The sequence below is a fragment of the Lactuca saligna genome, chromosome 5, assembly GCF_052625555.1.
Source record: "Lactuca saligna cultivar CGN05327 chromosome 5, ASM5262555v1, whole genome shotgun sequence".
Taxonomy (NCBI): Eukaryota; Viridiplantae; Streptophyta; class Magnoliopsida; order Asterales; family Asteraceae; genus Lactuca; species Lactuca saligna.
In genome coordinates this window covers 260,350,337-260,377,721 of record NC_136421.1, presented here as the reverse complement: position 1 = coordinate 260,377,721, position 27,385 = coordinate 260,350,337, and the positions used below count along the sequence as shown (strand labels likewise).

Sequence of the window (27,385 nt, the reverse complement as noted above, 5' to 3'; positions counted from 1 at the left end):
TGACATTTTCTTCATTGCTAGTCTTGTTTTTGACAAGTGGTTTCATTGCTATATCTTTAGGAGGGTGCATTTTTATTCTGTTGGGGTTCTAATTGAGTTACATGTATTAATATAGTGGTGTTGTAATAGTTTGCTTCCTTCTTGTACTCTTTGTTTTGTAGCCCAGCTTCCCGCTGGCGCTTTTATTATATATATTTTTCTGGTTGTTAAAAAAACAATTAATGAGTCAAAGTCAGTAAGAACGACCCAACAAATCCTTAGACTGCTCGGTGTGGTATGCGGTTTGGAACCGCGGTGATGCCACGTGGGTCGCGAACACCGCCCCCAGGGTGCGGTTTGGTGCGCAGTGCGGCCATTGAAGACCGCGTGTGCTGATTGGTTGCTGCCCTTTTCTCTTTTGACCGTTCAAAGATTCGTGTAATTTATTTTTAATTTTTTTTTTTAACCATTTACTCCATCTATATATATATATATATATATATATATATATATATATATATATATATATTACCATTTTTACATTTACACAACCTTTAAACACATAAACACAATCATTTCATCCATTTTTCTTTGAAAAAATGTATTCTTCCAAAAGACCTAGCAATAAAAAACATCAGTCAGAAACACCAACACCCCAATACCTTCATTTGATCAACCGATTTTCTCACCTCCGTATTACCACTACGGCGGTATGTTTCCTTGTTTTCCACAACGATCAGGGCAACCACATCCACAAATACCACCACTACCACAACCCGACCCGGATTTTAATCTATTTGATTTTTTGTCCTAACCCGAGTTTGTTCAACAAACACAAACACAACCAGAAACGGTCGTTTATGATTCTGAACCGGAATTCGTTACAGAAACTCAGTCCACTCGAGCAACAACTAAAAGAAAAGAGAAGGCGGAGGCTAGATGTTGGGAACCTTTGGAAACGTTAGTGTTGGCACAATCTTTGATCGATATTTCAGAAGATGTGACGGCTGGAAAAGACCAAAAGCATGACCGCTTTTGGATTCGCGTTTTACACAGGTTCCATAAAGGAATGAACCGTGGAGAATATCGTTCAAAACATCAAGTGTACTCCAAATAGGGGAAGATGAACAAGGAAGTCATGTTGTTTAATGACTTGTGGAACAACATGAAACGTCAATGGAAAAGTGGAGAAAGCGATGAAGTCATTTTGAAGAAAGCGTTGAAAGTGTATCAAAAAGAAAATCTGAAGGCTTTCAAGTTTCTTGAAGTTTGGAATTTTTTGAAAGATAACAGAAAATGGTTGAGTAGCAAAACATCTAACCAACATATCGACAGTGGGTCAAAACGCAACAGAACATCTGAATCCGACCACACTACATCAGATGCTCGTGTTCAATTTGATCTGAACAATGATGAACCTGTTCCGGTTTCACCACCTTCCCGACCATTGGGAAGAGACAAATCAAAAAGCAAAGGCAAAGACAAAGCGTCAGATTAAGATGATTTGAAAGAAATGGGAACCGATATGAGGGGTATAAAAGACAGAATGGACAAGATTTTGAAAATTGCTTCAGAAAGAGAGCTTCGGAAACAAAGGGAGAGTGACATGCGAATACTAGCGATGGACACGTCGAATATGACCGGGGCCGAGCTTGAAATGGTTTTGGCGATGAAGTAGGAAATGAAAAACCGTTACATCAATCGTAGCTAATTTCTAGTTTTTTTTTCAAGTTTTTAATGGTTTCTTGTGTGTTTTTTTTTAAGTTGTAGGTTTTATGTTTCTACTTTGTTTTTCTAAATTTTTAGGTTTTTTTTTTAAATTAAGTAATGTATGGTATTTGTATTTTTAATTAATGAAATATTATGTTTTTAAAATTATGTTTTTTTATTAAAAAAATAAGTTTTATTAAATTAAAATAGTTAAAAAAAAACAAACAAAAAAAATAAATAAATAAATAAAACTAAAACTGTGGCACCACACCCTTGGTGTGGCAAGAAACCACACTTGAGTAGTAAAAAAGTGACATGACGCTTACGTGGCGGGGGAGAGAGTACGGTTTCGGTGGCACAACTCCCTCCAGCTTAAGGTTTCGATTTTGCAGGTTTTAGGTTCCAATTTATGGTTTTTATTCAAATTAATGATTTCGGTTTGTGAGTTTTAGTTCTCAATTTATGATTATAATTAATTATATTCAATTTATTTGGTTCAAGTTTCGATTTACTTTAGAGACCGATAATTAAAACAAAGAAGCTTTATACCAAAAAAAAATGTCTTTGAAGATCTTTTTCTTATATTTTTATGCTTAATATTGCTATCATTACAGGTTTAATCTTCATTTTAGATTTTGTATACAATTCTATTATTTATTTTTTCAGTTTATTACCTCAAGTCGTTACAAATGTCTTGACAGAAAAGTTTCACTCCATTTGATTGAGAATGGACACCACATTTTTTAATTCAAATTTAAGTTAGCAATAAAATTAGTGATCACAATTCCCATTTATCACGATCATCATTAATTATTTACTTTGGTAAAAAATCGGGTTTGTTTCTAGGCGTATTTTGACTCAACGATTAAAGAAAAATCAAACAAAAAGTTGGCCTATACAGGTCTCGAACCTGTGACCTTCGCGTTATTAGCACGACGCTCTAACCAACTGAGCTAATAGGCCAATTTGTTCTACTTTGTTTTCTAAATTTTATATATATAATTAAGTATAAATACTGTTTCTCATTTTCACAAATTGTTTATATAGACAAAGTTGTGAGAAATTTTATATACCTATAATATACAAAATTAACCTCAAATTCACTTTCAATAATGACAGGGTGGTTCTGTGGTTCATTCATTTCTTTCCATCCGACGTCCAACGATGTCGTTTTATTGACCAAAGTTTTTTTTTTTATTTTAATTTGATTACTCATTTAATGGTTAGTTTTTTTTTTTTTTTTGAAAAACCATCATAAATGGTCCCTATGGTTTCGTAAAATCTAAAGTTTAATCCACATGGTTTAAAAACGTCATAGATGGTCCATGTGGTTTCAAAACTTTTGACGATTGGTCCTTACTGCTAACTCCGTTAAGTTTTGTCCGTTAACTGAAGCGTATTTTCATCATTTAACTACCACATGGAACATTTATGATGTTTTCTCTCTTTTTCTTTAAATTAAATAGTATAATTTAATATATATAAAATCGCCTCACCTGCAAATCAAAATCTCACAAAAGATAAAAACAAATACACATTACACAAATGAAAAAACTCATTTGAAACTCTCGTTGAAGGCGACATAGAGTTGAGATCTGAAGAGATCTTTTGTTCAGTTTCAATCAAAGACAAACACACGCCTCCGTTGTTGGTTCGATTCGGGGAAGGACAAATCGGAAGTAGAAATCGATGGAGGGTGGTGACAATCGATCATAAAGGAAGGAGCATCTCCGTTTCTTGTCTAATTCGAAGAAAGGAGAAGGAAAACAAAATCAGGAAGAAAAAAAACACGTAGGCATCAAAGATTTTTGGTCCTGTGTTTGATTTTTCGAGTAAGGAACGAGCACCTACGGTGCCCTCACTAGTTCGTAGAAGGAGGAAGAAACGAAAGCATCAAGGGCTCTTGAAGCAGCTCCTGCACTTTCTGTCTCGGAAAGAAATATGAAGGGGAAGGGAGAGATGGTACGATGGAAGCAGGGCAACAACAACAACAGTACAGGTGGGTGTTTGGCTGCTATGGAGTCGTCGAAAGAAGAAGAGAAGGTGCGAGGGGGTTGTTGCCCTCTTGTCTGCCGGAAAAACTCCACCTCTGGAAGGGGTTTTTTGATTGAAATTGAATAGAAAAAATAGAAGAACAAGGGCTGAACTGGATAGTGAATTTTGGGGGTGTTTTGTTGCTTTGCTCAATAGAAAAAAAAGAAGGAGGGACGAGGGGTTACTGCTCCTCTGTTACCGGAAAACCACAAGAACACCACCTCTAATGGAGGTGTTTTTGGTTGCCTATCGAAGAGAGAGAGAGATATTATATATATAGTAGGTATGTTTGAGCCCGTGCTAAGCACGACCCACGAAGGATAATGTAGGTATTTTCTATATCATTGCCTAACATAAATTGTGTTATATATTGTCCTAATAACCAAGAAAATGAAAATACAGTAGTATGAATTGGTGGATTATCTATTTACAATATATAAATAAGAAATAAAGGTGAAATTACATTGTTATAATCAACAAATACATAAAAGTCCATTGCTAGTCCCTTTTTCTTCTTATCGAAAACCTATCAGCATCGTTTGTAGAGCACTCTATGGGATATTGGGGTTAATCACGAAATACAATCTTTATTTTCTTGCCCCTTGTTTTTTAATGTTATGTGCGTTGCTTCTTGGTTCTTCAATACCTAAAAAGTTAAAATGAATTAGAAGAATGTGGAACTTTAAAAGATATTTTGCTCCTTCATCCCGTCATAACATTTTTGGTAGTAATAATATTAACATCCAGTAGCTAATTGATTTGTTATTTAATTAAAATGAATTGATTCATTCATACTACATTGTTAATGAATGTTGTATTGTGACATGTGTATTAATAAACAAAGTTTACAACATAGGACACACAAATCCTTATAGGGTTTGAAATAAGGTTTAACTGCATATCTTCGTCTTTATTACCTCTATTGAAACATAGTACATCTTAAAATCATTATAGATGGAAAGAAGATATTAAATTGATTGAGTAGCATCATCAACTCCGCCTATACAGTTTACTTTTACAACATTAAATTGTGAAAAAAAAAAAAATGAACAATTCAGTAGATTTAAAAAAAAAAAAAAAAAAAAAAAAAGCTATAATAATAAAGAAAACATGGAAAGATCATTAATTGCTTTTCCCGTAAGCAGTCAAAAGCTCTAAAATTTGCTTTCCATCTCTCATCAGTCAAATGTTTAAGTGACAATAAATATTAAAACTCAAATTATATAAAGTTCATGCCGTTTGTATCTTGCTGGACAAATAAAGGAATGGATGGTGCTATAATAGACAAAAAAAAAAACAAAATTACACTTGCATCTGGCTATTAAAATGAACTAATAAATAAAGGACATGTTTAAAATAAAATCACCGACCATATTTTGGAAGCATGTGCACTTCGTGTAATTCGACTTGCTATGTTGCTCTGCCATAAAGACAACTAAAAATTCAAACCTTTGCAATTTAGCATCCTTTAATAAGTTAGCAAAGGTTAAATTTTCTTTAATTATCTACAAAAAATAAGATTATTTTGTCTTCTGAAGTTATCAAGTATTTGATTAGTTATGTGACTATTTTTTCTTTTTTGTCCTCAAAAAGAGGTTATACTCAACTTTGCATATGTACCAACTAATCATGATCAATATATAATCAAAAACATAAAAATGAGGGTGTTCTTAGTTGACATTTGCTTCCAAAGCCAGGAATTGAGTTCCATTGCTTAATAAATCATTTGTTTTAAAATTTGTGGGTAACTCAAGTCATATAGGACCTTTGACAACAAGAAAAGAAAACTAATTAGAGATTAAATATTTCCAATAACTAAAATAAATCATAATTTAAGGACTAAAGCTTCGAGCAAAGGGATAAACAGGTAAAAGAGTTTCAACGAGAGAGGATTAAACTTCAATATGAAATCATTTTCCATATTAGCATGGAGGATTCCTTTTGTTTCCATATTCCAATTATGTTTTCAGATTGAAAGAAGAAAATGACGTTTCCATTCTATGGTAACTGAAAAAGTTGAGAGAAAAATTATCGGTAAGATATTTTCCAGAAAAATTATCGGTCCGTAAGATATTTTCCAACCATCGGGAGAATAACCATATGGAAAACAATTCAACTTTCTTCGTATCCATTGTTTCTCTCAAATAATCACAGCTACACAATATAAAACCTAAAATACGATCTCAATATTTGTTTTTGTCCCTGTCTAAAAATCAATGACCAACAACCTAGAAATGAGAAACTTACAAAAAAAAAAAAAAAGATGCACAATTGTCCAAATCAAAGGATGCACCCAAGAAGAGAAAATTGCAGATATCACAAACAAAAAAAGGGTTGTTAAGGGTTTCAATCTTTTGAATCTCAAAACAGAAACAGGCATAAAATTCACACTTTTAACAAACCACAACTTGTATTGGCATAAAAAAGATCAATTTTAGGGATGCGAAGTTAGATGAAGCGGAAGAGGAGATCTGGTTGCGGTGATGAAGAAGGAAGAGTAATGAAGTCCATAGGAAGTGGTTGAGTACGTTTGAAGAAGAAAGGGTATGTTAGAGGAGATCTTAACACAAAATTGGGGGAATATGGGAGTAAGATGGTGAGGCGATTCATATGAATCTCCATTGAATTTTTTTGTGAGGTTTTCGCGAAGTGAATAGAGGGACAAGAAGAAAATTGTATCTTTGTGTTTTTGGTTCCAATGCAAAGAACATATCAAACATTTGAAATATTAAATATGCAAACTAACCTTGAAGTGAAAACGTGGAAGCGGTGGTGGAACTCGGCCAACCCTAACCTGTGTAAATCTAATGTTGGCGAGAGAAAAAAAAATCACAAACCACGCTTGAAATTTGAATGAGTCTCAAACCACAAAATCATAAACCCAATAAAAATATAGATAGGGCGTCAAACGGATTTTCTTCATATTCGGGCTTGAACTGCCCCTGTGCTTTGGAGCATCTACATAAGATCCTGTTAAAGAAAACATTAACGATGATAATAAACGATGAGAAAGAGGGAATGCGTACCACAAACTAAAAAGCAATCGAGACAAACTGATACTAAATGGATAGAAGAGGGTATATATATACCCTTTGTGTTCAAGAAGCATTGTATTAAGGGTTGTGTCGATTCAATGCATCATTTTCAGGAACCCGTAAAAAATTGCCGATTCACCTTAATCCTTTCGATTGTGGCGTCGTTCCAATGTTGGGTGACGTGTCGTCATTGGAACCCTATAAACGCTCTTTAGACTGCACCAAAATAAAAGGATGCTTATATATATATATATATATATATATATATATATATATATATATATATATATATATATATATATATATATATATATATATATATATATATATATATATATATATATATATATATATATATATATATTAAATAATAATATTTAATTTAATTTAGAGAAAAAAAGAGAAAACATCATAAATGGTCCCTGTGGTAGTGAAATGACGAAAATACCCTTCAGTTAACGGACAAAACTTAACGGAGTTAGCAATAAGGACCAATTGTCAAAAGTTTTGAAACCACAGGGACCATCTATGACGTTTTTAAACCATAGGGATTAAACTTCAGATTTTGGGAAACCACAGGGGCCCCCATTGGGGATTTGCACACCTTTGAATATGCCTGTCTCTGGCAGCCTCTAATGCAACATTTAATCCTTCCATTGCAATAATGAACAAGAATGGGGATAGTGGATCGCCTTGTCTGACGCCTTTTGAAATTGTAAACTCACTAGTGGGCGAACCATTGATGATGACAAGACTGCAAACAACCTCGAATCCACCGTCTCCATAAGCCACCAAATCTCATCTGTGAAAGACTAGAATCGAGAAACTCCCAGTTCACAGAGTCGAAGGCCTTGTCAAAATCTACCTTAAAAAGTAGAATCTGCTTTTTAATCTTCATAGCCCAAGAATATAGTTCATTGTTCACCATCGGTCCATCTAGTATGTTCAACCTTCAACATACGCAGATTGTACATCACCAATCACCGATTTGAGACGTGTAGCAAGAATCTTCGCAATTATCTTGTACATAGAGCCTATCAAGCTAATTGGGCAATAATCCGACAAAGTAGTTGGGTCTTTGATTTTAGGTGCTAGAGAGACAATTGCAACAGCCAACAGAATCAAATGAAGTATATAAATCAGTAATCAATCCAACGTGCATACAAATTAACATAACATCCATTATAATAATTATAACTCAATTAATTCCACACAAACAAACTTTCACCAAAAGGATGCCAAACATTTCCCTTAATTTTACTAGAAAACACAACAAAAGTAGAAGAAAACGATCACCACATGAAACAGAAACACAGACTCTAAAAAATCTTGTAACAAACATAGCAAGTGTACATTCATTCACCAACAACAAAACAAGGGGTTGGCTTCTATAGGAAAACATCCTTCTCAAGCAACTTCAATACATCGGTCTGGTTGTTGAGTTTTGCAACATCAATAGGTGTTTTCCCATCCATGTTTTGCAGAGTACTATATACATATCATAATAAATCAAAATCAAAATGAGAATATATTTAAAATTTAACTACTTAATTATATAAAAACCAACTAAACTTACACGGCTGCACCGTTATGTAGCAAGAGGGACACACATTCTTTCCTGCCATAGCCAGCTGCATAATGGAGGGCTGTGTTCTTGTTTTTGTCTAATGCATCCACTTTAGCTCCAGCTTCCACCAGAATTTGTGCACATTTCACCTACACAAATTTACATATTTGCCCATCACCTCACATAAAATTGGCTTATTTTTTTATAGATAAAACCAAATTACCTCCCCATATCCACAGGCAAAATGTAAGGCTGTCCTTCCCTCTGAATCTTCTTCATCTTTATCAGCACCAGACTCTAGTGCCTTCTTCAAACCCTAGTTATTTATATTTTATACAAACAATACAACAATTAATACATAATATATAAATATATAAATTCATATAACAAGCTTAAAGGTGAAGTAGTACCTCAACATCACCAACACTAGCAGTTTGATGAACAATGGATTCATCCTCATTTGCATCTTCTTCAGCTTCATCTGCTCCTGCAACTGGATTCCCAGCAGATGCAGCAGTAGTAGCATCTTCAGTCACTGCTAGACCCATTGCTTCACCCAGTTTCTTTAGAACATCTTGATCATTCCAATACCTACACAACCAGTTAACAATTTTATTTTAAAATGTATAACTAACTGTATATGCAAATTGCAAAAGATGAAACAGATATGTAACCTCATCATTGCAGTTGGGCCACCAGATTCAATCTCTTCTAAAATGGGTTTCAAGGAAGGATCTTCTTTGATTCGTGCCATCCGTTCTTCAAGCTGATCCTTCTGAGCTGGATTAGATAGACTCTCAAGCATCTGAGACATTGATGGATCCTGCAAAATCAATCATACCATCATATAACTATTTATTTATTACATGATAAAAATTAATCATCATCTAATATGTTTTTTTTACCTGCATCATGGCATTACCAAGGCGCTCAGCCATGGTCATGAACTGTGGGTTTTGCATAACCTGCTGCATGGTGGAATAATACTGTTGGGTGTCAAATTGAGGGACACCTTCATCAGGAGCATGAAAAGTCTGCTGAAGTTGCTCTGCCATCTGGTTGAATGTTGGATCTTTTGCTATCTGTTCAGCTAATTCCTTAATGCTAGGGTCCTGTAGTGTATACACTCATATTAATGTTCTAATCATTCCTACACAGAAAGTCTGGTGATTTCCAAATTAGTAACTTTTTATTTAATCTGGAATTGTGGTCTTTCAAACAATTAAATAGTTTAATTACCTCTGTGGAACATTTTGTTTAAGTGTGCCTTAAATGAGGTTTTTTAGATGGTTGAATGGAAACTATTAGGGGGGTGTTTGGTTTGCATAATGTTTTTGAAAAGGAATGGAAACTAAAAGAACCTGAATAGTTGAATATGAAGAAATCATAAGAAAGACAATAATACATTAAGTAAACCAGCCATGGATGAAAAGTCGAAAGGATTTGCAGGGAATCCAGCTCCAGGCATGGTGGGAATTGCAGGTATGCTTCCAGATTGTGCATCTGAGGAGCTTGATTCAGAAGATGTTTTCTTCTCTTCTGCAGAAGAGAAGCACATATATATAAGAAACTTTAAATAGACAAATGTAGCTGAGTACAACCATGTCACCTATCAATAGGCCAAAAAAGCAGATAAATGTGTACCTTTGAATAGAAATAGTAATGGGCTATAAAGCAGATGAAGAAAAGACAAGAACAGTAACACCAAACACAAACACAAACACAAAAAGTATACCTTTTAAACTCAAGAACGTTCATCTCCACTAGATTGAGTATTGGATGAAAAAAAGGTATAAGAACAAAAAAAAAGAAACAGAACAAGATGAACACAATAAACAACATGAAGCATAAAGCCCACCATGAAAAAAAAATACAAGTACAATAAAAACGAGAAATGTTGTCAATATTTAAGCAAAAGGCATGAAAATCAAATCCTGAAGTGATGGAAGGGGCAGATGTGTGAAAGATTTAAGATAGTGTAGTCCAGCAAGTAACCCATATTCAATAAATATTATAAAATATGTACTTTAATAAGTGTATAAACCAGTGAACCTCGATCAAAGAACAAAATCAATCAAGTTTTGGCTCAAATCCAATAGATAAACAATGTTCCAACTGATTGTAAAGGAACTTTAAGCCAATAAGTGGGAACTAACGTCTGGATTTGTATGTTGAGAAGGTGTGGTGATGAAGATTTTTTTGTGGGGGGGGAGGGGGGATATGCTATATGATACTTTTTGAATTCTTTTGTCCAATTCCTGGAACTCTGGAAGAGTGATGATTAGAAAATATATTTTGCCTCTTTCATCATTCCCCTCTTTTCACTCAAAGTATAAGGATAACTCCTAATCAATGTAAAAAAATATAACTAGATTGAACAGCCTACGATTCTCATCAATCAGACTTCTCTAAACAATGACAAGTATCAATCTGGATCATCTTCACCATTAAGTAACTGCTAAACACATAAAACCACATCAACATAGCATAATAAAACACATACCTTTTGCGGTGGTTGGCTTGACCGCTGCATCTTTCTCATTCACCTAGCAAAAACACAACCAAACCCAAATCATCAACAAAACTATGCTCAGATTAAACTCAGCTAACAGTATAACGGTATCCACAGATCAAGATTTAAGAATCAAAAGATCAATCTAGCAACCGTAATTACTAATTAACCAAAATTTGAGAAATCAAAGTGAATCAAACTGGGAGAATTACGATAAAGCGGTCACAATCGTATTCCAAAAACAAAATAATGAAATAAATCGGAGGTTGAATTAACAAGTTTTACCTGAGACATAACGATCGAAGTGATGTAAAGAATACCAAATTAATAATCGTATTTGTAGATCGAGAAATCTAGAATGAGTGAAGGGGGTAGCGAAGCGAGGTTTTTGATAAAACTCAGGGAAGAAGATAAGGAGACGACGAAGTAGAGGGATGAAGACGTGGGCCACCTCAATCCTCCAGCCTGACGAAAAGAACTTCACATGGATATTGGATTCCCAATCCTACTTAAATTTTTTTATTTAGCATTGGGCTTCTAGAATAGGCCCACGAAGTCCAGCATTGTTGCTATTAATGGGCCTAAGAGTTTCAGTGACTTGGGCCAAATCATTTAGAAGTTTTTTATTGCAATGGCACAAGACCTACAATAACTTATTTAAGAAGTCTAAGATTTCGAAAGTCGTTGTAATGTATGAATGAGAAATTGGAATGTAAAGGGCAATCAAAATGACCATATAACACTCATTTGGATAGTAAAGGAATGCCTTAAAACATTAAGATGCGCAACATTTTTATACTTATTAGGAAGTGCATTTGGAATCACATTTTATTAGAAATACTAAAATGCATAACATGTTTACCCGAACCATGTTTGGACTATAAAGGAATGTGTTAAATCACTAACATGTGATTGATAATTCGATATCGTCGTAGAACACTAACATGTTAACACATGTTCACAATTCCTACGTTATAAAAAAGGGCAATTAAAATGAACAATAGAGAACTCAAATGACCAAAAAGGCCAACAAAAAAAGTGACCACCATTCCTAGCATCCACTTTACATATCTTATTCCAAATAGTCTAATTTAATACACTTGTTCAAATACATTTCCCTTAGCATCAACATAGGTCTTGAACTACTACAATTTCAATTTCAAGATTTAACTACTACAATTTCATGGATACTCAAAACTACAATATCCAAATTAACACCTCACGTAATTGTTTCATAGTCTAATATGTGTTGGTTGATATTATGCTATAATGTTCCATTGTTAGATCTAATGGTAGCCAATTGTTTAGGTTTGTTTATTTTGTTATCCATGTTGTTCATAATTAGTTTATTTAAATCGAACGCTTAATTTACCACATAAACACATATGATGACGGATATCATCAATTTTAGCATGAAAGCAGTCTCAAGGGCATGAAATATCATATAATTTCTAAAGTTCGGAAAAGGGATAAAAATAAACAAAATTTTGACAATAAACTTTCCTTCTGATGATTGACACACATTTTAAGGTAACACAAAACTACAAGCATGAAAGTCACACAATCAAGTCAATAACGGTTTTACACAATCTCAGATAGAAATCATAGAATGATATTCTACAAACAAAATAATAATCAAACATACACGTGGAAAACATTTTATGAATTTTACATATCAAAGCTTTTAATCAAAAAAACTTTTGAAGTTATGATGTCATATATATATATATATATATATATATATATATATATATATATATATATATATATATATATATATATATATATATATATATATATATACACACACTGTCGTTTACCCGCGCAAAGCGGCGGCGACGAATTGTGTCTGGGCGATGATTAATTCATTTAAGTGAATAGTTTCCTTGAGACTATCAAATCAACCCATAAAAATCATTAAGCATTTGTATCCAATATTTATTTGTGTGTATTTGTATGTGAAAAAATCATTAAGCGTTAAGTCGTTTGATCAGCAAATAGTTTCCTTTTGGCGATTTGTTTCCCTTTGGTGACAGTGAATAAGGTTTTTTTCTGTGATAAGTTTTCTTTTGGTGAACAATTTATTTTAGAAGTATTTCATATTACAAAGAACTTAAATTGTAGCAGAAAAATAATTTATCTTCGTTTGTTTCAATTTACAGTTTTTTATTTTTGGAAAATAGTTTGTTTTAAGTTATTATACACCTCATTCTAACCGATATTTGGAACCGAAGAAAAATGTGTTGAAATAACCCTTGAAATGAGTTGTTATAACCAAGTGAAATTTATACAAAACTCAACAGGAGCCATAAGTGAAATTTACACAAATAAGACAAGTAACGTCGCAAACCCTTTATATTTCATTTCGGACAAATAACGTTTGAATTGGAAGCAATGAAAATATGAGCACAAAGAATGCAACATCCATTAGTATTTTTTTTTGGTAGACGGTGAATACTATAAGTGGTTTAGTTTAAATGGATGGTGAATAGTTTTCATTTCGACGATTAGTTTATATCCACTAGTGGGCGATCGATTAAATAGTTTCCTTGTTAAAATAGTTTATTTTCAGAAACATGTCATTAAAAATGAAAGAACATTGTTACTAAAAAATATGCATTTTGTATTAGTTTCTTGGCCAATTCAATTGGACGGTTTTGCATTTATGGGATTTCATTTAAGTTAGTATGGTACTATTGGTCATGTATACAAAAGCAATGATTAGTTTCTAAAAGTATATCATAAATACATCAAGGATTATTTATTTTCTTCCGATAGATTTCATATGGTTATGTAGGTGTTGTTTGTTTTATTAAGATGCAAAAAGTTTGCAGTCTACGGACCATATCTGCAAACATCTGCAGAAAAAGAGGTGGAACAAATGTTTGTGAGGGTTTATGTCTGCGCGGTGTGGTCTACGTGGCGCAGACAGAAGTGGTCACGCGGATCTGCAGGAAAAAAATAATCACAAATAGTCCGGGTTTTTCATTAATAATGAAGAGTATTTTTGGGCATTCATGTTTGATATGGGATATGTTATATTGGGCGTCAAAAGTGTATGTTGGACTAATAGCATTTGATTCATTTCTTCAGCTCTTATGACTATTGTGCAGTAAGAATCTCAATTTATAGGTAATGGAGGTGGAGTGTAAACAAAAGAGAATGTTCAAGCTAATATAAAGTCAACTCAAGTCTTGTGCTTATACATGTCTATTGAGATCTGCTCTATTAATTTACTTATTGCATTATTCGACTGTTCATGACTCAGATTATCTGATTCATTGGGATTCCTTGTGAATGTCGCTTATATATTCCCTATTTGTTTTCATGTTTTCATTTTCTTACAATACATCTTTTTAAGCAATATACTTCAAAAGTGGTAGGATATAACATTACAAACTTTCAACACCTTATGTATAAACAATGCTAGAATGACCAAACAGCTTGTAAATGCTACATGCAATTATTTTATAAAATTTGAATTGGCTATTTTTTTTTTTAATTCTAAAATTGTATTTTTTTTCTTTAAATCCCGATCAGTGTACTTTTGGACCAATGCATACTGCACACAATTTGCGTGTGTATAAAAGTGAAAACATATCCATGGTAAATGGATTCCAAAAGCATAAATTATATTCGTTGTTGCTTTTTGACATGTTTTCGTTCATACATGTTTATCGTAATGAATAAATGGTAAATAACCTTTTGTTTTTTAAACTTCTTTCACTTTCAAGACTAAACTAAAACTCAATTATATTTTTAAACTTATTTACTTAACATGACACTCAATAGTAAGCCATCATTTTAAAAAAAAAAATGTACAAATAAATATCTAAAAAAAGATGAAGTTGTCAATTTATAACATAAAAGTTGTTAAAGTCATATTCTAAGATGGTGTTTGTTTTTTTTCCTGCAGATCTGCGTGACCACTTCTGTCTGCGCCACGCAGACCACACCGCGCAGACATAAACCCTCACAGACATTTGTTCCACCTTTTCTTCTTCAGATGTTTACAGATATGGTCTGTAGACTGCAGACTTTTTACATCTTAAAAAAACAAACAACACCTACATAACCATATGAAATCTATCGGAAGAAAATAAATAATCCTTAATGTATTTATGATATATTTTTAGAAACTAATCATTGCTTTTGTATACATGACCAATAGTACCATACTAACTTAAATGAAATCCCATAAATACAAAACCGTCCAATTGAATTGACCAAGAAACTAATACAAAATGCATGTTTTTTTAGCAACAATGTTCTTTCATTGCCACTTTTAATGACATGTTTCTGAAAATAAACTATTTTAATAAGGGAAACTATTTAATCGATCGCCCACTACCGGATAGAAACTAATCGTTGAAATGAAAACTATTCACCATCCATTTAAAACTAAACCACTTATAGTATTCACCGTCCACCAAAAAAATACTAATTGATGTTGCATTCTTTGTGCTCATATTTTCATTGCTTCCTATTGAAACGTTATTTGTCCGAAATGAAATATAAAGGATTTGCGACGTTACTTGTCTTATTTGTGTAAATTTCACTTATGGCTCCTAGTGAGTTTGGTATAAATTTTACTTGGTTATAACAACTCATTTCAAGGGTTATTTCAACACATTTTTCGTCGATTCCAAATATCGGTTACAATGAGGTGTATAATAACTTAAAACAAACTATTTTCAGAAAACAAAAAATTGTAAATTGAAACAAACGAAGATAAATTATTTTTCTGATACAGTTTAAGTTCTTTGTAATATGAAATACTTCTAAAATAAATTATTCACGGAAAGAAAACTTATCACAGAAAAAAACCTTATTCACCGTCACCAAAGGCAAACAAATCGCCAAAAGGAAAATATTTGATGATCAAACGAGTTAACACTTAATGATTTTTTCACATACAAATACACAAATAAATATTGGATGCAAATGCTTAATGATTTTTATGGGTTAATTTGATAGTCTCAAGGAAACTATTCACTTAAATGAATTAATCATCGCCCAGACACAATTCGTCACCGCCGCTTAGCACGGGTAAACGACAAATATATATATATATATATATATATATATATATATATATATATATATATATATATATATATACCAATTTGCATGAAGGAAACAAATTTCATTAAAAGTGTAATTGTTTAGGTTTGTTTACATTTTGTCAACAAAAGATGCTTTAAGTTTGTCCCACCAAAATAGCATTAAGGTAGGACAAACCTAAAGCATGCAAGTATCCAAAAACATGCAATCAAAGACCTACAAAGATATGTTATGAATGTTGGTGCGATAGAATTGGCAAAAGAACTTAGATTGACTAATAAGAGTTAAGACATTCTACTTATATCTTGACCTAAATACAAAATCGAACATGACTCATATAACAAATACTACAAAAGACATACAAAAATACGGATTTCGGAAAGAGTTTTCATCTCAAACATTGGTTTTTCTGAATACATATTTAATTGCGAATACATATTTTGTTCGATGAAATCCTTAAGATAATCCAAAATGTTGTTCTTCAGTGTGTTGGATAACACATTCCAGATTCTCTTTAAATAGGATGACCATATAAACGGGTTCTACCCTTCGGTGGTCCTCGGATCCGAAATGATCCATATATGATTAGATGGTCTATTTTTATGGATTGCAAAATCTTTGGTTATTTTGTATAATCCTCCAACAACAATCGATCATGTTGGGAATATACTTTTTATATTATTCCTAATAATAATCATATATTTTTACTAGACTATAATTATTTTTTTGGAAGAATAATGGGAGTAACATTTAAGGGCCCAGGACATGTGCTGAAGTCAGTGAACCTTTCTACTCAGCTTTGCAAATTCATAATTCTACGGTAAATCTTATCAGCTCATCTTCTGGTTACATGGATCTACTTAACATCAAGGATCCATGAAACTTGTACAAAATGAATCATCGTCATCATCACTCATAAGTTATTTCTTCAAAATACACTTACAGTATTCACGAATCACAACACACTAACACAGGTTTTGTTGACAGAATGTAAATAATTCAAATAGATTTCCATAGATGTCTTGACTAACCATAACAACATAACAGATTGCAGATAAGCTGATTCAGGAATTGGCTTACAGACGAATGATAGAATACATTTAAGAAGGATGAACTTTCTTTGAATTAGAGGAAACCACCTTCATCGCCGATCTCATCGACGACGTTGCGGAATTCAACGCCGCCTCAATATACTTGTTAGAAGCGAAAGTTGCCGCTTTCTCCATGGATTTCCCCAACCTCCTCGCACTTTCTCCGATCGACAACAATCCCTGTAGCTCCTTGTTCGCTTCGCGTTCCATCTCTTCCTCGAACCTTCTGAACTCCTCCATTGCGCTTTCCATGGCGGAATCGAGGTAATCTTCCGCTTCTTTCATCGAATCCTCAGCCGCTGCCACTTCTGTCTCATGTTCCAGCTCCATCGCCGCCCATGATTTGTATGATTCCAGCTCGAATAGTTTCATCAGATCTTCGATCGTTGATGGATCGAAGTTTTTATCATGGAGAGATTGATCGGAGAGAAAAGTGAATTGAGAAATCAGAGCTTCCATGGCGGATTTGTGTGTTTTGGGCGTGTTTGGTACTCTGCTTCTTACTACTTGTTGGGTGAGTGGAGTGGACTGATAAGAATGAGTGGAGCATCTTAATATGACACATTTCTATTTATTTTTTATTTTATTTTGTTTTGTTTTGAATTATGAATGTATAAACTGAAAGAAAAAAAAAACATTTTTACTTATATTTTGATAAAAATAAATAACTGGATTACATCATTTGTCCTTGAATACGTCTATCAAATTAATAATTTTAAAAATAAAAATTATTTTTAAGATATATTTGTTTCTCAATTGTTTTACTAGGAGTCTAGGATATATTTGATTGTAAATAATTATAAATAATGAATAAAATATTCATTCATTAACAGGGAATATCAAATATGATAGGGATTTATGTACCTGAAATAATAAGAAAAATATAGTTGGACTTTCAAGAAAAGATTCTTTTCAGCAATGATGAAATACAGACCGCAAACGGTTTGATTGACAAAATTGGACGCAACGACTATTATTTATACTTTTTTTAATTATTAATTTATTAATAGAGATGTTAAATGAAAACATCATCTTTCAGTACAAAAATATTTTTATATTTTTTCTGAACAGTGGATATTATTAAAAATAACTAAAAAGACGTGAAAGAAAATTGCAGAATATTAGTACAATCGCAAATAAAAGAACAATATCAAACATTCCAATCTAAACGATTAGGGACCTTACAACACAAAAACTTACAAAAGTCAATCTTATTTCTTAACTTTGGTTGATGATTTCTCTAGAACAACTTAGACACATTTGATGAGTACAAGGAGCAATGTGTTTCAAATCATTAAAGGAATTATAGCAATGATTAAAACCCAATTCAACAAGAAAATCAAGATGAAAAGACCTATAATGTTTTTGATGTTTTTGAGCTTGGTTCTAGCAACGAAGCATCATCTTTTTTACAAAAATAATAAATATTGCATCAAACGACTTGTCGAATTTCTTCCCAACAAAATGGAGTGGTGAAGCATAAATACAAACACTTGAAATAGCCCTTGCATTATTGTTTCAATAAAACCTTCATTTAAAGTTTTTGGGAGAGTGTAGTCTCACAACAAAGTATCACATCAATAGATTTTCATCAAAACTCCTCAAATGTCAAACTTCATTCTTTGTTCTTTACGGTTTCAAACCAATAGCTTTACCATGTGTTTAAGTGGTTATCCATTTGGTAAAGGCTAAGAAGGCTTACAAAGTATAGGACATGTCAACTCATAAGGTTGTCATATCAAGCTATGTTCATTTCCATGAAAAATATTTCCCCTTATCAATCAATAAATCATGTTCCAAATCTCATTTTTACACAACAAGAAATCAATGAAACATATGATCATGATGCATCATTTCCTAATAATGATGACACTATTATTGATAACACTCCTCATCCAAATTCTTTACATGTTGTCTCTCTATTCATGCCTCGAAGATCTACAAGAACTCATCATCTTCCTACTCCTCGTTTACAATATTTTTTTGTGGGAATGCATTTCACGTCATGCACCTATACAATCACTAATGTATCTTCTTCCAACCATATTTTTTTTACTTCACTTAATGATAAAAGTAAGAATCTAGTAAAAAAAAATGAATAAAATTGTCGAATCAGAAAGTTATGAAGAGGCAATTAAGTTTCCTGAATGGATAGAAGCTATGAATAAAGAGTTTGATGCTTTGAATCTAATCATACCTAGACAATCACATATCTTCCTAAAGGCAAAAAGCTTATAAGTTTTTGATGGGTGTACAAAGTTAATTACAAGGCAAATAGAGAAGTTGAAAGATGCAAAGGACGTCTAGTAGTTAAAGGATACACTCAAAACACAGGGGGTTAACTACAATGAAATCTTTTAACCATATGTCAAGATGACAACTATCTGTAACACCCCAACTCCCATGTATAAAATTTAAAAGCTTAAAGTCATATTCTTAGACCTACTCGACAAGTTGGTTGCGCCCAACTCGTCGTGTAGAAGCGAATCAATCCACGTGATTTATGAGGTCTACTCGACGAGTTGGAAGACCCCGACTCGGCGAGTAGGAGCTGGAAAATGAAACCCTAATTTTTAAGGTTTGCACCCTATATAAAGGACTTAATCTGCCTCTTGTGGCCTCCCTTACCACTTGGCTCATAGAAGAAACCCTAGTCGTTATTTGTTGTTTCCTTGTGCTTGTGAAACTAAAAGAGTGTTTGGTGCATTTTGTTGAAGAAGTTTGAAGGTTGAGAAGCTTGGAACGGGGAAGGAGCTTGTAGATCCAACATCTACAACGTTTACGCATCCATTTGAAGGTAAAAAGCTGTTACCATGACCATTCTAGCATCATATCCCCTTTTTTTAGGTTTAAGGCCATTTTTAGTATATTTGTGGAGCATTTCGGGTGTTGGGTAAGATATGGAATTGTAACTTCAGATCTAGACTCCTTTAAGTCCTTAGAGTTATAAAGTCACTGAACTTATCAAGCATTGGCCCTTCTCTTTGGCTAAAACCCCTCCTTTAGCTTGGTTTTGACATTTAGGACCTTGCATATACGTAAAGTTGCAACCATGCCCTAGGAGGTTAGATCTGCAATTTGGAGCTTTGGGGTAGCTTAAAAACATCTGAATGAGTAATGGACTGACGGGACTCGACGAGTTGCATGGACAACTCGACGAGTCGGATGAAGATTGCCAGTATTAGTTCTGTATGGACTCGACGAGTCAGTGAGAAGACTCGACAAGTTAGTTAAGGTTTTTCCCGACATTTGGACATCGCATGGACTCGACGAGTTAGTTGGGAACTCAGTGAGTTAACTAGGGTTTTCACGATTTCTCGAGTTCTGCAAGGACTCGACGAGTCAGTGAGTTGTGCTCGACGATTTGGGTCAACATGGACTGTTGACATTGACCGTTGACTTTGACTTTGACCAAGGGTTGACTAGTTTGACTTTTTTGGGGTATTTTAGTAATTTGAGAATTTATGGAAGTGGATCATTGGTGGGTAAAGGTGTTGGAGTTAGAGCTGTATTTGGAGGAGTTTGACATTTTCACTCCAAGCTACTTGTGAGGTGACTTATTCTCCCTATATCAACAGGGTCTAAGGCACTAATGTCAACCCTTTCGGATTTGTATCCGGGTTTATTGCATGATATGTTTACTGATTTGCATCCTGGTCGGTAGGCCGGTATCTTGGTATATAGGATAATGTGATGTTAGTAATTGATTAGGTTAGTATCTTGGTTATAGGATGTTGCTATGATTAGTGATCTGTTGGATCAGTTTGACTGTTATATATGCTAGTGTATGATATTTATGTGCACATGTTTGTTTGATTTGGGGTGGGTTAAGGCGGTCTTACTTTGTGCTGAAGGCCAACATACCTAGGGTGGACCAGATAGAATACAAGCCCGGGAGGGCGTACTAGTCAGGCCGAAGGCCCAACGAGCGGTCTGGATAGGCGGAAGGCCCTGCAAGGCGGTCCAAGCATGCTGAAGGCTCGGAGAGCGGTCCAAATAGGATGAAGGCCCTGCGAGGTGGTCCAGTCATGATGAAGTCTCATTATGCATGTTATTTGTTTATATGATATGATTATGATTGTATAGCGTTGGTATTTTGGAAGAACTCACTAAGCTTCGGGCTTATAATTGTTGATTTTATTTCAAGTACTTCTAATGATCGCGGGAAGGCGGAGGGGTGATCGTACACCTCCTTATGTTTTCATGATATGATTTTGGTATACTCTAACACTAAACTATTTTGAAAACAAGTTTTGTAATAATTTTTGGTTTTTGAATGTTTTAAAAAGTTTAAAGTTTTCATGATTTTTATGGGTGTTACAAGTTGGTATCAGAGCCTTGGTTTGAGTAAATTGGAGGAGATACTCGTGTGTCTCTAGTCTCAAACTAAGGACAATATTTTTTTAAATTATTTTTCAAATGGTTTTCAAAATAATAAAGGAGGATGCAAGTGTACGATCAGTCGGAGCTGGTAAGTAGACCTCAAAATACCTTAGGGATTATTTGATTTTGTAATATGTTAGAACATCATCCTAGTACTAGGCTAGGGATCTTTAGGAATTTCATGATAGAATTTCCAGATTACATGATGCACGATAGCCTACGGTTTTTCCATATATGAAATTAACATCATTACTATAGTTGCTTGGTGTATGCATCACAGTTGTATATAATTAAGATCTTATAGCCTGAGAATGTTTGGTTTGGCCTTATTTCCTGTTCCTTTTTGATGAAGGGCTTAGGGTAGGATCAGGTATTCAAAAGTATATAGAGTCCAGCGTTATGTATGGCTAGCATACACGAGTGTTGCAGGGTTGGTGGAAGTTTCATGGATGGGTTGTGCGAGGTCGGTAGGCAAGTATGAGATATTTAGCATTCCTCTCGGAGTGAATATTGAGCGCTTGCCATGTTTATGTATATTGTTAGGGCATTGTGATGACACTTGAGATAAATATGGGTAGGCGTGGAAGGTAGTATGGGCCTGTACTACTGAAAGCACATGACACATACGTGTAGCAAGGAATTTACAACCCCTAGGGTTTAGTTGGGAGTTGGTTCCCCGTTATTTATGCAGATTATCTGATATCTTCCTGGTGTATTTTTCAGTATGGTGGTTACGAGACGCTTTATGATTGGATCTGGATCAGGATCAGGAGATGGTGGACAGGAGGGACTGGAAGTGCCCAAGGTCATTGGTCAGATGAGGTCGGATGAGCTGGATGCCAGGATTTGAGAGATCCTACATGATGAGGTCGCTGCTCTGTTCCCAGCACAGCTGCCGGAGATGTTTGGATCTATTAAGACCGCTATGGTTGAGTACTTCGACGAGTGCTATGCAGCCATTGCTGAGACGGCCGCCACAACAAATACAACAACTGTAATGGCGGCAGGGGGAGGAACTAGTCGGGATTTTCACTATAGGGACTTCAATAACACGAAGCCCCCAACTTTTGATGGGATACAGGACCCGATTGTAGCCATGAGCTGGTTGTCTAACGTGGAGGGTTGTTTCTTCACGTGGTCATGTCCTACTGACCAGAAGGTCAGATGTGCCCTGAACCTACTAAGGTCTGTGACATCCCCAAAATCTCGGCTAGAAAAGACCGATTTTTTGGGGATGTCACAGTTGGTATCAGAGCATTAGTTTAAGCGAACTAGGAATTTTTTGATTTCTAGACTTAAACTTAGAATGCTAAGTGGAATTTTGAGATGTGTGTCTGTTATGTTTTAGACACGAGCACTAGTTTATTTTAGGAAAGTTGCCTAAAATGCTTTATGTGCTAAATGTTATATGTTGTCATATATGATATTATTTGTTCGGATCTATGGTCTGTTGCCGACCGGATCTAGAAACTTTATGTGTGTAGGATTCTAAGCGTACGTCTACGATATTAGAACTAGCATGTAAACGTTTCGAAGTGATAAGGATGATTTGAATATCTATTGTGAATAAGGATCTAATTTCACCTTATTCGGTGTGTAGATCAAAAATGGTGAGAACAAGAAGTGGAGTTGGAAATGCTGATGAAAAAAGGAATCAACCACCAGTGATTGAACAAAGACCTGTTGTAGCAGCAGCACCTGATCCAATAACCATGGCTGGTGTGCAATTGATGATTCAGACGATGTTGGATCGTCAGATGGAGGAAACTAGACGGTTGCTTCAACAAAATCGTGAAGAACTGTCGATTCGTGTGGAAGAGCCTGAACTGAATGAAGGGCACTCGGAAGGTGGAAACTTCAGTGGATCAGTTGGTCAAGCCAACCCACCGATAGTTAGGCAAGATAACCGCAATGGAAGGAATGATGGAATGGGATGCAAGTACAAGGACTTTTTGACTTGCAAACCATCGACCTTCAATGGAAAGGAGGATCCGATTGGGGTTATGGATTGGATCTCCGAAATGAAGCTAGCCTTCATGACGTGTGGCTGCAGAGGTAAGTTGCAAACTATCTATGCCGTGCGTCAATTCCGAGGTGGAGCCGTTCGTTGGTGGAACACTTTAGGAAAGACCGTAAGCCCAAATGAGCCACTACAATTGTCATGGGCAGAGTTCTTGGTGCAGTTTAAGCGCAAGTTCTGCTCGGCTCAAAATCTGTTGGAGTTGGAGAACAAGTTCCTGACATTGACTAAGGGCAGTATGCCAGTTGATGAATACACCAATAACTTCACCGATAAGATGGAGTTTGCCTTGCGTATCGTTCCAGACGAGCTGACTAAGGTGGATCGGTATGCGAAGGGACTTCCATGGGAGTACGAGGTGCCAATACGCCAGGCACTTACCCTAGAGGCAGCTATCTGGGCTGCCAAGTCTGTTGAAAACATGATCAAGGGGAGAACCACCAACAAGGTTGAGGTTGGTGAGAAGAGGAAGTTTGAGGGAACATCTGGTTCCGGTAAGAAAAACAAATTTTCAAAATCTGATTCGAAAAGGTTTGGTGGGGGAAGAGGAGGAGAAGCGAAGTGGTGTGAAAAGTGTAAGAAAAAGCACTTTGGGAAATGTAGCGAGGATGTGACCTGCTACAAGTGTGGAAAGGTTGGACATTTTGCCAATGAATGTCCGAACAACAAAAGGATGTGTTTTGGTTGTAATGAATAGGGCACATTTTGAAACACTGTCCGAAGAAGAAGGAGGCAGCTAAGCCCAACATTCCACCAAAGCCGAAGGCGAGAGCATTCCAGATGACACTGGAAGCTGCTAAGGATGAAGCTGATGTCGCTTCAGGTACCTTTCTCGTTAACAATTTTCCTGCCCAAATTTTATTTGATTCTGGAGCCAACTACTCCTTTATATCGCATGAATTTGGTAGAAAACTAGCTTTGCCTGTTGATAGACTAGACAATGCTTTATTAGTCGAAGTTGCTAGTGGCAAGTTTGTACCTGTTAGCCATCGTATGAAAAACATCTTAATCGACTTGAATGGGAATAAGTTCCGCGAGGAATTATTGCCTATCGAACTTAATGGTTTCGACATCGTGTTGGGAATGGATTGGCTCAGCGCCAATGATGCTGAAATTTTATGCAAGAAGAAGATAGTTAAAGTAAACCCGCCTGGAAAAGAATCGTTTATGGTGTATGGGGACAAACGCCGAGTGAATTCTGGAATCATTTCCCTAATGAAAGCTAGAAAGTGTTTGACCAAGGGATGTACATCATACTTAGCATTCGTGATTGATGCTAAGAAGGAGAAGAAGGTGATGCAGAGTATTCCTGTGGTGTGTGATTATCCAGAAGTATTTCCCGAAGATCTTCCTGGATTACCACCTGATAGACAAGTAGAGTTCATAATAGACTTGTTACCAGGAACCACGCCAATAGCAAAAGCACCTTATCGATTAGCACCGACGGAGATGAAGGAGCTGATGATGCAACTTTAGGAGTTGTTGGACAAAGGTTTCATTAGACCTAGTTCATCACCCTGGGGAGCTCCGGTGTTATTCGTGAAGAAGAAAGATGGAAGTATGAGAATGTGCATTGATTACAGAGAGCTGAACAAGGCAACAATAAAGAATAGATATCCGTTGCCAAGGATTGATGACCTATTTGATCAATTGCAAGGTTCGAGCTATTTCTCGAAGAACGATCTTAGGTCAGGATATCATCAGCTGAAAGTAAGAGAGCAAGATATAGAGAAGACTGCGTTCAGAACTAGATATGGAAACTACGAGTTCTTGGTTATGTCGTTTGGACTAACCAATGCTCCGGCAGCATTCATGGATTTAATGAACAGAGTTTGTAATCCGTTCCTTGATAAATTTGTGATAGTGTTCATAGACGACATTCTGATTTACTCAAAAAGCCAGGAGGAGCATGGCAGACACTTGCGAGAAGTGTTAAAAGTTTTGAAGAAGGAGAGACTGTATGCTAAGTTCTCCAAATGTGATTTTTGGATTCATGAAGTCCAATTCTTAGGTCACGTGGTCAACCAAGAGGGGATAATGGTTGATCCAGCGAAGATCGAAGCTGTGATGAAGTGGGAACAACCAAAAAGTCCCACGGAGATCCGAAGCTTTTTAGGATTAGCCGGATATTACCGAAGGTTTATCCAAGGCTTTTCTTTGATCGCTAGTCCGTTGACAGCTTTGACCCACAAAGGAGCTACTTATGCTTGGAGTGATAAGCATAAAGAAGCATTCGAGAAGTTAAAGAAGAAGCTATGCGAGGCACCGATACTTTCTCTACCCGATGGAGTTGAAGACTTCGCCATTTATAGCGATGCGTCTGGGGTTGGATTGGGTTGTGTTTTGACCCAAAGAGAAAAGGTGATAGCATATGCGTCTCGACAGCTGAAGGAGCATGAAAAGAATTACCCGACTCATGATTTGGAGTTGGCAGCGGTAGTTTTCGCTCTGAAAATATGGAGGCATTACCTCTATGGCACGAAGTGCAAACTTTTCACTGATCATAAGAGTCTCCAATATCTCTTTAATCAGAAGGAATTGAATATGAGGCAACGACGCTGGCTGGAATTACTCAAGGACTACGACTGTGAGATACTTTACCATCCCGGTAAGGCTAATGTTGTTGCTGATGCTCTCAGTCGGAAAGTCAATCTTGAAAGGAAAAGGCCAAGAGCGTTGAGAATTGAAGTTGTCTCGACCATTGCGGAAAGTATAAAGAAAGCTCAAGAGGAAGCTTCTAAGAAAAATGACCGAAAGGAGGAACGTTTAGGTAAAACGTTGGTGTTTGGTACAAACGGTCATGGACTGAAGGTATTCCAAGATCGTATTTGGGTACCTAAGTCAGGAGGAATTAGAGATCTTCTGATGGAAGAAGCTCACAATACCATGTATTCGATTCATCCCGGTAGCACTAAAATGTATAGGGACCTGAAACCCTACTACTGGTGGCCGACGATGAAGCTTGATGTTGCAAAGTATGTGGCCGAGTGTGTGACTTACGCGAGAGTCAAAACACAACATCAGAAACCGTATGGGAGTTTAGAGCCTTTACCTGTACCTATGGGTAAGTGGGAAGACATTACTATGGATTTTGTCACTAAACTACCCAGAACAAAGAATGGTCACGACATGATTTGGGTGGTCGTTGATCGATTCACTAAGAGTGCGCATTTCATAGCGGCCAAGGAGAAATGGTCTATGGAAAAGCTTGCAAATTCTTATGTGAAGGAAATTGTGAGGCTTCACGGTGTTCCATTAACGATTGTATCGGATCGTGATAGCCGTTTCACCTCAAGGTTTTGGAAAAGTCTACAAGAGGAAATGGGTACCAAGTTATGTTTAAGTACAGCTTACCATCCGCAGACTGATGGTCAGAGTGAAAGAACGATACAAACACTTGAAGATATGCTGAGAGCATGTACCTTGGAATTCCTAGGTAACTGGGATGAACATTTACCGTTGGTAGAATTTTCCTATAACAATAGTTTTCACTCGAGCATTAAGATTGCACCTTACCAAGCTTTGTATGGACAAAAGTGTCGTACGCCGTCTTGTTGGCTTGAGGCTGGGGAAAAGCAGTTTATGGGACCGGAGATGGTTCATCAAACTGCTGAAAAGTTGAAAATAATTAGGGAAAGAATGTTAGCAGCTCAGGATCGTCAAAAGAGCTATGCTGACAAGAAGCGAAGACCGATGACTTTTGAAGTTGGGGATTCGGTTTTGCTTAAAGTCTCGCCGTGGAAGGGACTTATAAGATTTGGTAAAAGGGGAAAGTTGAGTCCAAGGTTTATTGGATCGTTTAAAGTTCTTCAGAGGATTGGGAACCAAGCTTACAAGCTCGAATTACCTGAAGAACTGAATGGAATTCACAACACTTTCCATGTGTGTTATTTGAGGAAGTTCACGTGAGAAGTTCCCGATATAATTCCAATTTCCGAATTGAGAATTGATGAGAACAAAAGGTTGATTGAAGAACCAGAGGCAATTGTT

At 35.6% G+C, this 27,385-nt stretch overlaps 2 protein-coding genes, 1 long non-coding RNA gene and 1 other non-coding gene across 4 annotated transcripts; all 4 read right to left on the bottom strand.

Moving 5' to 3' along the window:
* Positions 1–2,578: 2,578 nt before the first annotated feature.
* TRNAI-AAU (transfer RNA isoleucine (anticodon AAU)) lies at positions 2,579–2,652 on the bottom strand. The gene has a single exon. It is a non-coding gene; the product is annotated as a tRNA-Ile (tRNA).
* Positions 2,653–5,092: 2,440 nt separating this feature from the next.
* Positions 5,093–6,949, bottom strand: LOC145047553 (uncharacterized). The gene is made up of 3 exons (XR_013682272.1): positions 6,813–6,949; positions 6,470–6,681; positions 5,093–5,488 (listed from the first exon to the last, which is right to left on the bottom strand). It is a non-coding gene; the product is annotated as an uncharacterized LOC145047553 (long non-coding RNA).
* A 976-nt stretch (positions 6,950–7,925) lies between these two features.
* Positions 7,926–11,310, bottom strand: LOC145047552 (ankyrin repeat domain-containing protein 2B-like). Its single transcript, XM_078995847.1, has 9 exons — positions 11,123–11,310; positions 10,829–10,871; positions 9,731–9,864; positions 9,231–9,437; positions 9,000–9,148; positions 8,736–8,916; positions 8,549–8,641; positions 8,335–8,474; positions 7,926–8,246 (listed from the first exon to the last, which is right to left on the bottom strand). Exons 1-9 carry the CDS (start codon positions 11,129–11,131, stop codon positions 8,147–8,149), a joined length of 1,056 nt encoding a protein of 351 aa, XP_078851973.1. The 5' UTR covers positions 11,132–11,310; the 3' UTR covers positions 7,926–8,146.
* A 5,474-nt stretch (positions 11,311–16,784) lies between these two features.
* Positions 16,785–17,520, bottom strand: MEE9 (maternal effect embryo arrest 9). Its single transcript, XM_078995846.1, has one exon. It carries the CDS (start codon positions 17,449–17,451, stop codon positions 17,002–17,004), a length of 450 nt encoding a protein of 149 aa, XP_078851972.1. The 5' UTR covers positions 17,452–17,520; the 3' UTR covers positions 16,785–17,001.
* Between the last annotated feature and the right edge of the window lie 9,865 nt (positions 17,521–27,385).

Coding starts and splice junctions, on each gene's coding strand:
- MEE9 (XM_078995846.1), bottom strand. CDS start 17,451: ATGGAAGCTCTGATTTCTCAATTCACTTTTCTCTCCGATCAATCTCTC.
- LOC145047552 (XM_078995847.1), bottom strand. Junction 8,917..8,999: donor GGCCCAACTGCAATGATGAG/GTTACATATCTG, acceptor CTGGTTGTGTAG/GTATTGGAATGATCAAGATG. Junction 8,475..8,548: donor TTGCCTGTGGATATGGGGAG/GTAATTTGGTTT, acceptor AAATTTGTGTAG/GTGAAATGTGCACAAATTCT.